At 44.1% G+C, this 15,333-nt stretch overlaps 1 protein-coding gene across 4 annotated transcripts in view; it reads left to right on the top strand.

Moving 5' to 3' along the window:
• Positions 1–15,333, top strand: part of LOC308094704 (uncharacterized protein) — a 94,163-nt gene that overhangs the window by 30,081 nt on the left and 48,749 nt on the right. For all 4 annotated transcript variants that reach the window (XM_080441510.1, XM_080441509.1, XM_080441508.1 and 1 more), the window contains exons 7-9: positions 920–1,026; positions 3,379–3,421; positions 4,924–5,030. In XM_080441510.1, the coding sequence (XP_080297636.1) occupies positions 920–1,026; positions 3,379–3,421; positions 4,924–5,030 (257 nt within the window). The remainder of the gene's footprint in view (positions 1–919; positions 1,027–3,378; positions 3,422–4,923; positions 5,031–15,333) is intronic.

The following is a 15,333-nucleotide window of genomic DNA, read 5'->3' as shown; positions in this document are numbered from 1 at the left end:
ATTATCTGGCACAGTAGTTGTGGATTAGCAAACTGGACATTAATGTTTCCTTTTCGCGTGCGAATTACTGGACATTTAGACTGAATGTTTCCTTTACCCTCATCTTGCACTAATGCACGCAACTGTTTTGCCATGTTTTATTTGTGTTGTTTCTCATAATAAGCGTGCATCCGTTGTCTGTCAACAACACAGTAGTCTGTAGTGTGCCTTGACTTCAGTGCGCTGACTCTCTCCCCATGCACCGCCCCCCCGCCCCCTTGCGCTTCAACTACATGCAAAAGGCCCGTTGCGAACGAGCTACGTTCTGCTGGCAAATGTAAACACACTGAGCCGCTATTTCCTACTTCCGGTCCCCCCGCAGGATGTTTCCCACACAGGATTTTTGCTCCAGTAAATTCCCGCGGAAACAGGTGGATACCCAGAAAGTATACCCAGAAACATAGTGACTTACAACCCACAAACAGAACAGACCACAGATAATCTCAGTTCAGTAGTATATTGATTAAAAGTTCCTTCAGCCCACAACCAAAATCAAGTCTGCATTTTCTGCTTCCCAAAGTTTCACATACTGTAACGTCAGTTTCACAGTTCATCATTCACTGTTTAATTGCTTCTGTGCAACATTTAGTCCAGCTTTGTGAAATCAATAATTCTAAAACGTAATAAAAAACAGAGCCCAAATAATAATAATATCTATCTCTATCACACACAGACACACACACACACACACACACACACACACACACACACACACACACACACACACACACACACACACACACACACACACGATCCAACCATGTAAATATCTGTAAAGCATTTTTACATTTTATATTTCTATACCAAAAGGCAAATATTACACTAGTTTAGTAATAGTAATAGCTTTTATGTTTTATTGTTTCTCCCCTTCACTTTACAGACCCCAGTCACCCCCCACCCGCCGTCCAAACCCCCCTCCATGGCCAACAAGACGGGCCAGATCCTTCCATGAATGATCCTCTTATGATGATCAGTGCCAGTCCCGATGTAAGTTTATTTTTCTTTTTCACCTTTATTTTAGTATTCCCATTCAGATTCAATAAATGTTTTACCAAATCCTGGCCAGGACAGAAGCATACAAAGTTTAACAAACATAAATATAAAACAGCAGTATAAAGATATAAGTATAATAAAATGTAAAATGAATGTAAAACAAGAAAAGTACTGGCCAAATAGTCCTTGATTCTCTTTTTAAAGTCCAGGCTGGCTCATTAGCGAAGCTGAGCATAAAAGGCTGCCACTTGACAGTAGACTGAGGTCTGTTGAGGGAGAAGAGCTACATGTGGTGTTCCTGTCCTGTTTGTATTTTCTATGGTGAATAAGTACACCTTCTGGTTACAACCTACTACATGGCTCTGTACTGATTCCAGCTGCTAATATGGTCTTCCTCACAATCACTTTACCCAACTACAGCTCAATTGGAGTTAGGAGGTTTTTGACCATTAATGTGGAGATAGTTGTTTTGTCCATCATTGATTAGAATGACACGGTAAGATGGGGAAAAAAACCTGAGTTGGAGTTTACTTTAAACAACAGTTTAAGGATCCAATGGAGTTACGTTTAGTCAGAAGCGCTTTTTATACTTTTCATTGGTTCAATATTTGTAAAACCCACACGCAAACATAAAAGGGTGTTCAATAGCACAGATTTTTTTCCTTTTTTTTAAAGTTTAAAAATTTTGATTGTTGTTTTTTTCTGGCCGACAGCGATGATAAAATACAAGTTTAAAAGAACATAAAACAGTATGAGGTGATTTGCCAGCATTCAGTAACAGGACGTACAATCAGTGGTCAGTGGTCAAATAAATCTATAATCCTGTTTTTTAAGTTAGAACAGTTAAAGTTGTACAATGCAAAATCACAAATAACGATTTTTAGCAACCTCTGCTGGTCACTACCGTCACTGCATACAATTTCCCTAGTCCTCGATTACCCAGAATTCCATTCGTTTTCACCGGAAGCCGGAAGCGTTTCAAAAAGCGATCTTTTAATTGTTTTATACTATCTACGGATCGTTTCTCTTAGCCAGTGGAGCATTAGTTACCATGAGCTGTGCTTTCTTTTTCTGTTCTTTTTCGATCTCCCAATTCTACATTCTCTTAAAATCAGCGTGAGGTTCCTTTTTGTTAATAGCGCGGTAGTTCCTGGCCAAACAGGAAACCGTTGCGGTAGTTCCTGAGGACGTCGGCCACGACGTCATGACGTTGGCCAGGAACGTCATTTTCCCGGGAAAGTCCCCCCCGTACACGTTCAATAGAAAATATATAAATAAAAGGCTTCCGGGGGTGAAATTCACGGAGTGGGTGTTGTGAAACTTTTGCCACTCGCAAAAGATATACAATTTAACTTTAGTTTTGTTGAAAACGTTACCTAGTATTACTTTAAGAGAGTCTAGTTTTGGATAGCTTCGATTTTTCAGGCTTTTAGTTTTTAGTTTTGCTTAAAAATAAGAGCCTGGACCAGCCTGTTGACTTTCCTGGAATAGGAAGTGTTTCATTTCCCCAACCAACCAGAGTGCAGTGGGCGTCGCTCCAAATGTTGTGACGTCAGGGCTTTCAATGCTGAACATTGGGGGAGGAGGAGGGGCATGGGGCGGGGCGGGGGCTGACGGACAGATTGGTGAACAAATGGGATCTCACAGATTTTTTCTCCAGAGATTTTGAACCCGCCCCTCTAGACCAGATATCAGACACACTAGGGCAGTCCAAGTTTTGGATGACTCTAGCTCACGTCAAGATGAGGATGCAAACACATTAAAAGCAGTTTCACGAAAGACTGTACAGGTTTATTGAATAACGTACAGAACAGGAATAATGTACATAAATGTTATTTTCGTACGTTATTCAATGAATCCGTACACAAAACGTGTTTTGTAGGCTAGGTTTAAGTGTACAATGTGTCCTAACTATATGACCTGCATGTGTTCTCCTTGAAAACTGCACTGGTCAGACCTTTAAATGCCATCCTCAAGGAATATAGAAAAGGAAAGAATAGTTGAAAAGGAAAGTGCAGTCACCTGCAATGTGCATGATGATGATGATGATGATGTTTTATCTGCTTCCTCAGATGATATCTCGTGGGAAGGGATATTCTGTTGTATTCTATTTAGATGTATGTATGCTGTTTACTTGTCCGCAACTGCTAAGTATGTTATTTGGAAAGTATGTTATTTACAAATATTCTACAGTATGTTTGATGGTTAGCCTACCTGCTATTCTAGATACTTAGTTTCTAGCACTTACAGTAGCTGGCACTTTGTAAGTCGCTCCAAGAAGAGCATCTGCTAAAGCATCTTATGTCTTTATTAAGACCATTACTCAACATAACTCTCTCTCCACAGGACCCTGGGGTGGAGAAGGAGCTGCCGGAAGGAGCTCACGAAGGTAGGGCCTTATGGAATTAAAATGAGCAGTATTCAAATGAAGGGCATCGCTCCCAGGTTTTACCAGCAAACCCCAAATCCCCCTTCCCAAATATTTGAAAGCCGCTAACCCTATGGCAAAACATTTGTGGTGCTGTGTTCTGTTCTCCTCTTGTACAATGTAGTGTGATGTATATCCATTAGGAACTGCACGTCTGTTTAGTTCCTGCCATACAGTAGCGTTGCCGTTGTCTCCAACATAGCCATACACCTTAAAGTTTTTTTTTTTTTTTTTTTTCCATTTAGGGGTTTTTGATCAGTGTCTTACAGATAACTTTCAGCAGCATTAGCCAGTCAGCTAGCTTAGCTGGAGAAGCACAATAACGTTTATGAGGAGAGAGGTCAGCTCAGTCCCTCTTTGCTCTTTATCAGTTAAAGGACAACTTCACCCATTTTCAACCTATCTTCATATGGTCCTCACTAATGCTCATTATAATATGGTACCATTTTCGTCTACTTGGTTTGTGTCTCAGAGGAGGGCTGTTCAGAGACAGTTAAGACACCCCCTTAGATCAAGTCAAGTTATATGTCGTATTCAAAGAATGTAATTACATAAGTAATTGCAGTTAAATTACTTTGAATACATTTCACTACTGTATATTTAGGTCAGTTACAATGAAAACAACAAAAAAATATAGTTTTGGCATGTCCATTATTTATGTCAACATATGTACATGTTGACAAAACATCGCTACTTGAAATTAACCTCACCTCACCAGGCTTTTCCACACGGCGGAGAAACTTCACAAACATCTAAAATTGTTTATGGCTACATAAAGAGCAAAAGCAAAAACTCCAGTGAGGATAAAATAATGCATTGACATACATGCCATTGCCACAGATTATAGAAACAACTGACAACTGTCAGCACATCAATGTATAATGATTATGTATAACGATCACCACAGAGGCATGCCTCACATCAAGATAAAGAACCCTTAAACAGGGATTGTATACCCAGAAAGTATACCCAGAAACATAGTGACTTACAACCCACAAACAGAACAGACCACAGATAATCTCAGTTCAGTAGTATATTGATTAAAAGTTCCTTCAGCCCACAACCAAAATCAAGTCTGCATTTTCTGCTTCCCAAAGTTTCACATACTGTAACGTCAGTTTCACAGTTCATCATTCACTGTTTAATTGCTTCTGTGCAACATTTAGTCCAGCTTTGTGAAATCAATAATTCTAAAACGTAATAAAAAACAGAGCCCAAATAATAATAATATCTATCTCTATCACACACACACACACACACACACACACACACACACACACACACACACACACACACACACACACACACACACACACACACACACACACACACACGATCCAACCATGTAAATATCTGTAAAGCATTTTTACATTTTATATTTCTATACCAAAAGGCAAATATTACACTAGTTTAGTAATAGTAATAGCTTTTATGTTTTATTGTTTCTCCCCTTCACTTTACAGACCCCAGTCACCCCCCACCCGCCGTCCAAACCCCCCTCCATGGCCAACAAGACGGGCCAGATCCTTCCATGAATGATCCTCTTATGATGATCAGTGCCAGTCCCGATGTAAGTTTATTTTTCTTTTTCACCTTTATTTTAGTATTCCCATTCAGATTCAATAAATGTTTTACCAAATCCTGGCCAGGACAGAAGCATACAAAGTTTAACAAACATAAATATAAAACAGCAGTATAAAGATATAAGTATAATAAAATGTAAAATGAATGTAAAACAAGAAAAGTACTGGCCAAATAGTCCTTGATTCTCTTTTTAAAGTCCAGGCTGGCTCATTAGCGAAGCTGAGCATAAAAGGCTGCCACTTGACAGTAGACTGAGGTCTGTTGAGGGAGAAGAGCTACATGTGGTGTTCCTGTCCTGTTTGTATTTTCTATGGTGAATAAGTACACCTTCTGGTTGCAACCTACTACATGGCTCTGTACTGATTCCAGCTGCTAATATGTGTAACCGCTGTATACCCGTCCCGCCAAGAACACACACAGAGGCACTGGGTTGGATGATGTGGTACTTTAGTGAAGCTGCAATGGGTTGGTTCAAGACACAAAACATGTGATTAGCACCTCCACTGGTTCTGACTTCACAGCAGAGTGCAGGTACAACTGCTATCATACATATCATCTTATACATTCTCAGTTTTTACATCCTCATGAAATGCATTACAAGATGTGACTTTAAACAATGTGTTTACAGTGGTTTTAACAGTATGTCTTTTTAACATGTGATCGTATAGTGGTTTTAACTGGGTTTTAACAATAACGCTTTTACAATGAATTCAATACAATCTGTTTTTAACTTGTTTTTAACCTGCATCATCCTTTTTATCGTTTTTATAATGAATGAAATAAGAAAATACAAAAACACAGACGTCAACCAAAATAGATAATAAAATGGCCAAACTGCGCCCTCTGGCGGTAACCAGAAAATACAGCACGTCACAACGTGGCTGCTTTGTAATGGCGGTTGATACAAACAAACATTTAGTCTTGTGAACGTCTGACTTAATACATACAAAACATTTAGTGCAACAACAAGTACCTGCAATGGGTTGGTTCAAGACACAAACATATGTGATTAGCACCTCCACTGGTTCTGACTTCTACAGGAAGAAATAACATTGATTTCAGTATCAAATACATAGTGCATCTAACGTGAGTTACAGCAACAAATGAAAACACACAGAAACAACATATCAACTGCTGTTACAGGACAGTGTATCTTACAGTAAATCTCACGTTAGCTTTAGTGCAATTTATAATACTTTTTCAGAGCAGCATCAGACGTGACTTACCACAGCAGAGTGCAGGTACAACTGCTATGATAGTCACATGACCCGGTCACCTTTATAGACTTTCCAGCTACCAGTAGATGGCGCTAGCTAACCACTCATTGCAGGACAAACTATACATACATACTTTAGCAGGCATTTCACAATAAAAGACTAAGTCTTTCTTCTACCTGTTACATACACCCCCCTGAAATCCTGCTAAACATGGGAAGTGCAACTCTTGAGACAAAAAAAAAACAAAACCAGAAAAAAAACTGTGCATTACAAGGAACAAAACTTAAGTACATGTCAGTTCAAAAACTCTCCCAACAAGGAGTGCGAAAAGAAAGGAGACGATCAAACCCCTGACTAAACACAGACACAGAGATGCCTGTTACACCTCTGAAATGTAAAATATCGTTCCTGTAGCTTCAAGTACTACCTAGATACACTTCTGGTTAAATACTCTCATAACCCTGTCACTCAAACCGAAAGTGCATCTCTAAAGAACTGAAACAAGGAACTAACTGACACTGTGGACACAGAATCCTCTTCTACTACTTGGTCATTCATCTCACAAACAAGACGTCTGGGAGGCTTAATGGACCTACGATCCCTGAGACTACGACGGCTAGGCTGTGTGCAAATCACCTGAGGTAGAGGGCCCGGAACGTCAAAGTCAGGGCAGTCACTGTCTGGAATGGCTGTCTCAGGGGCGTTAGCGTCGGGGGAGTCAATGTCCGGGGAGGCAATGTCTGGGGGGCTACTGTCAGAAGGGGCTATGTCCATGGGGATATCGTCAGGAGGGGACATGTCGGGATGGACAGGTTCGGGGGAAGGGACTGCATTGCTAGGAACAGGTTCGGGAGTAGAGACTGCATTGGTAGTGACAGGTTCAGTCCCATCAGGTGTATCGGCCAATCCACCAGGCAGGGAATCACTTCCTGAAGCTATGGATAGAACTTCATCCACATCACTCCCATCAACAGGGTCCTCAATCTCAGGAGTATTCATGAGCCAGTCCATTGTCTGGACATTGCGATCCACACCGCCAACTGCCACTGACTCCGGGCCACTTCCAACAGCCACAACACTGAGATCTGATCCCACAAGAGAGACTGGAGTCTCATCCTCATCCAAGTTTAGGAAATCGACTGGGAGAAGAAGGTTCCTGTGCACAACTTTCTCCTTGCCAGTTTGGATGTCTTTTATCCTGTACACGTGAATGTCGGCCCTCACTGACACAACGTCATAAGGAGCCGAATCCCATCTGTCAGAGAGCTTCCTCTTGCCTTTCTCACCACGAGTGGCCAGCAACACTCGATCGCCCACAGCCAACGAAGAGCCTTTGACTCGACGGTTGTAGAGTCTGGCGTGACGTGCTTGCTCTTGGAGGCTGTGTCTTCGAGCAATCTCTGCAGCCGCACACAAGTCTTGCCTCAAGCGAGTAACAAACTCATTCCGGCTGACCACCTTGTCATTCTGGCGGACATGTTGAAACATGATGTCAATGGGGAGACGCGGGACTCGCCCAAACATCAAAAAGAAGGGGGCAAAGCCAGTGGTCTCGTGCACTGTACAGTTGTAGCAGAAGGTCAATGTCTGTAGCATCTGTGGCCATCTGGCTTTTGCAGTAGGGGCCAGGACTCTCAACATGTTCCCCAGTGTCCTGTTGAAACGTTCTACAACACCATTACCCATTGGATGGTATGGGGTGGTGCGTGACTTGTGAACTCCCGCCATCTCCAGAAGTTCTTTCATGAGCCTGCTCCCGAAGTTGGCACCTTGGTCTGAGTGTAATCTTTGGGGAAATCCATAAATACAAAAGAAGTCATCCCACAACCGCCGGGCAACTTGTTTCGCAGACTGATTTCGACAGGGAAAGGCATGCGCCATTTTGGAGAAGTGGTCCGTTACTACCAAGACATCGACTGTCTTCTTGTCACTCAGTTCGGCCGACCAGAAATCGATACACACCAATTCCATTGGAGCAGATGTCCGAATGTTCTCCAGGGGTGCACGGGCCTCAGGTTCAGGTGTTTTGCCAACAACACATCTCTCACATCGGCGTACATGGTTGGCCATGTCATTTTCCATTCCGATCCAGAAGAACCGTTCCCTGGCAAGGGAGAGGGTTCGTGCACGGCCCTGATGACCAGCATTATCATGGACGCCAAGGAGAACTTGATGTTTAAGGCTATCCGGTACAATGAACTGGAAGAGTTTCTTGTCGAGTCTAAGGTCTTTTTTCACCCTGTACAGGATTCCATCTTGTACCCGTAGCTTCTTCCAGTGTCTGAGGAGCTTGTTGACACAGCCAGGTTCAGACGCTGTTTCCCGCCTGGTAGCTCTCTTATGCCGCTGCACATAGAACACGACTCGGCTTATTGTGGCATCCTGCTCCTGAAGACTCAAGATCTGGCTTTGGGGAATAACAGTGGAAGGGTCTTCTCCAGGTAACTGGGGCAACGGTGGACTAGCACTGGGCAGACTGGTCATTCCACTGTCACTATGGGCAATCAGCACCGCTGACACCTCTTCAGGGCTGATGGAGCCCTCCACAGATTGAGAGACAGCTCCAGCATCGGAATCAGATGATCCTGGTTCCACTTCTCGAACAGCTTGACAGTTGTTTGTCACCCGGAAGGTATCCTGTACTGTACCCCTGACAACACCATTGACTTCATCCAACAGTGCAATGTAAGGCTCTTTCATCAGACGGTGGCTGACACATGACTTAACAAATGGCTCACGGCTGAGCGCATCGGGGACAATGTTCTTAACACCTGGCACATACTTCAGATCAAAGTCGAACGCTGCAAGCTTAGCCACCCATCTTTGTTCACATGCATCCAAGCGAGGCTTCGTTAGGATGTAAGACAGTGGGTTGTTATCCGTCCAGGCAGTAAAGTGTCTGCCCTTCAGCCAGTGGCTAAACTTGTCACAAATGGCCCACTTCAATGCCAGGAATTCCAGCCTGTGCGCTGGGTAATTCATCTGTGACCGGGACAGTGTCTTGCTAGCGAATGCGACAGGTCGAGCGATCTTTTCACCTGGTGGCACTTGAGACAGGACAGCGCCAATGCCATCGAACGACGCATCAACACCAAGAATGAAGGGGGCATTGAAATCTGGGTGGGCTAGGGTGACACTTATCATGAGGTCGTTTTTCAGAGTCTCAAACGCGTTCCGGCACGCATCGGTCCAATCAGCAGGCGACAACTTGACTTGATCTCCTTTCTTGACAGGTTTGCGACCTCTCTTGTGCTTGTTCTGAGCACCAGGTTCAGCTGTGAGCCTGAACAACGGTTTTGCCTTCGCAGAACATGCCTCGATGAAACCTTGATAGTACATCACCATTCCTAGATACGATCTGATTTTGCTAGGGCAAGGTGTTTTCCCATCAGACTCCATGAGGTCGATGACTTGGACGTCATTTATGGCTCTCACTTTCTCATGGTCTGTCCGAACTCCATCTTCACTGATGACATGCCCAAGAAACTTCACAGTCCTTCTGAGGAAGAAGCACTTCTTGGGTGCGAGCTTAAGGTTGTGTTCCTTGAGGCGGGCGAACACCATCTGCAGGCGTCGGAGTGCAACTTCCTCTGTAGGTGCAAATACCATCAGGTCGTCTAGGTAACACAACAGGCTTGTGAAATTCTCGTCACCGAATATGGACATCATCATCCTCATGAACGTAGCAGGACTGTTGCATAGGCCTTGAGGGAGACGGTTGTATTCATGAAGTCCAAAGGGCGACGAGAACGCTGTATACTTCTTGTCATCAGGGTGCAAGGGGACGTTATAAAAGCCTGATGTCAGGTCCATTGTGGAGAAGAAAGCATTCCCACCGAGTGCGGCTAGAGCATCAGCTTGATGTGGCAGTGGGTAGGCATCCTTCACGGTTCTTGCGTTAAGCCATCTGAAGTCAGTGCAGACTCTGAGTTCTCCATTCCGCTTCCAAATGAGAACGAGTGCCGATGCATATTCGCTGTGCGACTTCCGAATAATGCCTTTCTCTTCCATCTCATTCAGAGTCGTCCTCAGTTTTTCATACTGGCTTGGTGGTATGCGTCTGTAAGGTAGACGGAATGGCTTGTCGTCGACAAGGTGGATGCGATGCACAAACTCTTTAGCTTCTCCACAGTCCATCTTGTGTCGGGAGAAGATTGACTCATACTGTTCGATGATGTGAAGGAGCTTGTCTTTCCACTGCAGCGACACTTCACATGACTTCAGATCAAGGTCTTGCAGTCCCAGAGTTTCCAGTGCACGCACCATGTCCTCTTCTGACCTTGGCCGTACATCTTCACTCTGCACACACTGCACATTGCACTTGACTTCGTCTGCTTTGGGCAAGTCCTCTACTGCGATACAGGGGGACACATCCGCAATTTTGGCATTCCTTCTCAGCACCACAGTTTTGTCGGTAGGATTAATGACTTTAACAGGCACCCATCGGTCTCCCCAAAGAGGAGTAACAACTCTTCCAACGAGGATGTGTCTGGGTCTGGCCTTTGACTGTGTTGGCTCGACGACCACTGTACTGCCTGCTGACATCACGGCTGACTCAGGTAACTTGCCCCAGACAAGGTGCTCGCTCTGCGGTTTCAGTGTCACACAACTCTTGACCTTCACCGTGCCCACCTTATCTGGAATGCAGTCACCTCTCCATCTCTCTGTGTTAGAAAGCAGTGACAGGAATTGGCAGTGGTCATCGGTCTGACCATTGTTGGGCGAGGAAACTAGTCTCCAGTAGCTGTCAGTGCTCTTCAGTTGAGTTAGAATGTGCTTGATGGCATTGCTGCCAAGGATCATTTGTTCGGTCTGGCCTGGAACAACCATCGCTGGGACGATCATTCTGCATCCGTAAACGGTGACATCAAGGTCATACATATCTTTGGGGGAAACGCGGTGTCCACCACAGCCTATTATGACATAATCATCAGCTGTGTTTCTTATCATGTCAGGGCATTGCTGCAGCAGGGACTCAACAGCAGACTCACTTATTGTACAGGCCATCGACCCGCTGTCCAACAGTGCTTTGAGAGTGGGACCATTCTTCACAGGCACAGGCGTGTAGAACAGGCTGTTAGTCTCTGCTATCCTCTGGGATCCCTGAAAGATCAATTTCTTGGATGAGGGTATCGTACTGCTATACAGCTCATAGAGGGACTCATTATCTTGCATGTCGGGTTTCTCATTACTGTTGGGAGGCTTATTGGGTTGATCTGCACTGTCCTCCATTGTGTGCAGACCAGTCAGTTTCCCTGCTGCTCCGGGACAGTCCTTTTTTCTGGACAGTCACGGCGTGAATGGCCTGGGGCGTGGCACTGGAAACAAAGCCTCTTCTCCCGGCAATGAGAGAATGCACTGTGATCTTCATCTTTGCAAATAATACATGGCTTGTCAGTGAAACCGTCAATTCGGTCCGCAGGTCGCCTGGATGGAGCTCGCCTCCTCATTTGTGACTGGTCAGAGGCTCCACGCAGCAGGACCTTCTCCAACATACTCATGACCTCTGCTAGGGGGACATACTGTGGGCCTTGTGTCTGAGGCGGCTCGTGACTGCTGTGGGTAGGGACTGGATTGTGGGTAGGGGCTGGGCTGTGGGTGGGGGCTGGGCTGTGGCATGGGGCTGGGCTGTGGGTAGGGGCGGGACTGTGGGTAGGGGTTGGGCTGTGGGTAGGGGCTGGGCTGTGGTATGGGACTGGGTTGCGGGTAGGGGCTGGGCTGTGGTATGGGACCGGGCCGTGGCTCACTTCAGCTCTGTGCATAGCAATATCCATCCTCTTCACAGGGTGCAATGGGGAAGTCGCTTTGCAACTCATCTCGGCGTGGTATTCGTTCAGCACTTCCAACACTTCACATGCCGACCACCTGTCAATTATTTTGGATCTGAAGGTGAGGGCTAGGTCTTTGCAGGGACAGTTCCTAATAAACATGCGAGTCACCTCCATTTCAGGGTTGTCAAGAGTTTTGCCCTGTTCTCTCAGGCAGTCAGTGGCGAGGTCAGCTGCTCTGTTTAGTCTCAGCCAGTAGTCATAGGGGTCTTCCTGGTCTTTGGGCAAAGTCGAGTAAAAGTCAGCTAAGGGGACAGCAGAGTACCTAGTACAGCTAAAGTGCTTTCTGAGGAGACCATAAATCATGTCAGGGTGAGCATAAACATCAATGTGGCTGTTTCTAATGCCAAACTTAACTACATCCTTAGCCTTTCCTCTCAAATGCATAAGGATTTCCTCAGCCTGTTCCTCAACCCTCACATTAGTCTTCTTAATGAACGTTCTCATCAGATCTTCCCATTCATGTACTGTGATTGAGTCTGAGCCACCCCCTACAAAAGATGGTGGTTCCTTAACCTTTCTCTGTGTAACCAAATGGACTTGGGATGCATCCATCTGACTGGGCTGACTCAAAGTGCTCGCTACATTTTGTGTGACAGTGGAACTGGGAGCTACTGTGTTGTGTGGCTGTATGCGTGACATGATGCTGTCAGCTAACTGATGTCCTATCTCCTGAATGACAGTCCTCATCTGGTCAGTTACACACTCAGAATTGTCACTAGTAGGATTTGGTGTAGATGTGACCTGAGGCATAGGTGGGCTGGTGTGATGGTCAGCTACATTACGGACCCTAGCACTAGGAACCTCCTCCAATGAGGGAATACTAACACCTGGAGTGGGACTATCAACTGAGAAAAGGATGGGAGCATGCATAGCTCTGCCCCTGCCAACACTAATGGGTGTGCTAACCCGTGACATCTTTCCCAAAACAGTATAGTCCACCCCAATAATGTGGATATCAAAAGTAGAAAAATAGCAAATAAATCAAAATGACAAAAACAATCTGTAGGTTGTGTGACACGTCACTGGTATGGCACACACAATTATCTGTGTCACTGTGACACCCTGTACTGTGTACAGTAATGAGCTTCACTGCTATGCTACCATGTAGACTGTACCCACAAATACTGTGTACTGATGGCCTCATGAAGTGATGTGGTAGGCAGGGCGGTCACCGGTCCGACGAGAAGTCACGGGTCATGGCACCAATGTAACCGCTGTATACCCGTCCCGCCAAGAACACACACAGAGGCACTGGGTTGGATGATGTGGTACTTTAGTGAAGCTGCAATGGGTTGGTTCAAGACACAAAACATGTGATTAGCACCTCCACTGGTTCTGACTTCACAGCAGAGTGCAGGTACAACTGCTATCATACATATCATCTTATACATTCTCAGTTTTTACATCCTCATGAAATGCATTACAAGATGTGACTTTAAACAATGTGTTTACAGTGGTTTTAACAGTATGTCTTTTTAACATGTGATCGTATAGTGGTTTTAACTGGGTTTTAACAATAACGCTTTTACAATGAATTCAATACAATCTGTTTTTAACTTGTTTTTAACCTGCATCATCCTTTTTATCGTTTTTATAATGAATGAAATAAGAAAATACAAAAACACAGACGTCAACCAAAATAGATAATAAAATGGCCAAACTGCGCCCTCTGGCGGTAACCAGAAAATACAGCACGTCACAACGTGGCTGCTTTGTAATGGCGGTTGATACAAACAAACATTTAGTCTTGTGAACGTCTGACTTAATACATACAAAACATTTAGTGCAACAACAAGTACCTGCAATGGGTTGGTTCAAGACACAAACATATGTGATTAGCACCTCCACTGGTTCTGACTTCTACAGGAAGAAATAACATTGATTTCAGTATCAAATACATAGTGCATCTAACGTGAGTTACAGCAACAAATGAAAACACACAGAAACAACATATCAACTGCTGTTACAGGACAGTGTATCTTACAGTAAATCTCACGTTAGCTTTAGTGCAATTTATAATACTTTTTCAGAGCAGCATCAGACGTGACTTACCACAGCAGAGTGCAGGTACAACTGCTATGATAGTCACATGACCCGGTCACCTTTATAGACTTTCCAGCTACCAGTAGATGGCGCTAGCTAACCACTCATTGCAGGACAAACTATACATACATACTTTAGCAGGCATTTCACAATAAAAGACTAAGTCTTTCTTCTACCTGTTACATATGGTCTTCCTCACAATCACTTTACCCAACTACAGCTCAATTGGAGTTAGGAGGTTTTTGACCATTAATGTGGAGATAGTTGTTTTGTCCATCATTGATTAGAATGACACGGTAAGATGGGGAAAAAAACCTGAGTTGGAGTTTACTTTAAACAACAGTTTAAGGATCCAATGGAGTTACGTTTAGTCAGAAGCGCTTTTTATACTTTTCATTGGTTCAATATTTGTAAAACCCACACGCAAACATAAAAGGGTGTTCAATAGCACAGATTTTTTTCCTTTTTTTTAAAGTTAAAAATTTTTGATTGTTGTTTTTTTCTGGCCGACAGCGATGATAAAATACAAGTTTAAAAGAACATAAAACAGTATGAGGTGATTTGCCAGCATTCAGTAACAGGACGTACAATCAGTGGTCAGTGGTCAAATAAATCTATAATCCTGTTTTTTAAGTTAGAACAGTTAAGAGAGTCTAGTTTTGGATAGCTTCGATTTTTCAGGCTTTTAGTTTTTAGTTTTGCTTAAAAATAAGAGCCTGGACCAGCCTGTTGACTTTCCTGGAATAGGAAGTGTTTCATTTCCCCAACCAACCAGAGTGCAGTGGGCGTCGCTCCAAATGTTGTGACGTCAGGGCTTTCAATGCTGAACATTGGGGGAGGAGGAGGGGCATGGGGCGGGGCGGGGGCTGACGGACAGATTGGTGAACAAATGGGATCTCACAGATTTTTTCTCCAGAGATTTTGAACCCGCCCCTCTAGACCAGATATCAGACACACTAGGGCAGTCCAAGTTTTGGATGACTCTAGCTCACGTCAAGATGAGGATGCAAACACATTAAAAGCAGTTTCACGAAAGACTGTACAGGTTTATTGAATAACGTACAGAACAGGAATAATGTACATAAATGTTATTTTCGTACGTTATTCAATGAATCCGTACACAAAACGTGTTTTGTAGGCTAGGTTTAAGTGTACAATGTGTCCTAACTATATGACCTGCATGTGTTCTCCTTGAAAA

The sequence above is a fragment of the Gymnoscopelus braueri genome (genome assembly GCF_963280865.1).
Source record: "Gymnoscopelus braueri genome assembly, chromosome: 11".
In the NCBI taxonomy this organism is placed as follows: domain Eukaryota; kingdom Metazoa; phylum Chordata; class Actinopteri; order Myctophiformes; family Myctophidae; genus Gymnoscopelus; species Gymnoscopelus braueri.
This window is presented reverse-complemented; position numbering and strand designations above follow the sequence as displayed.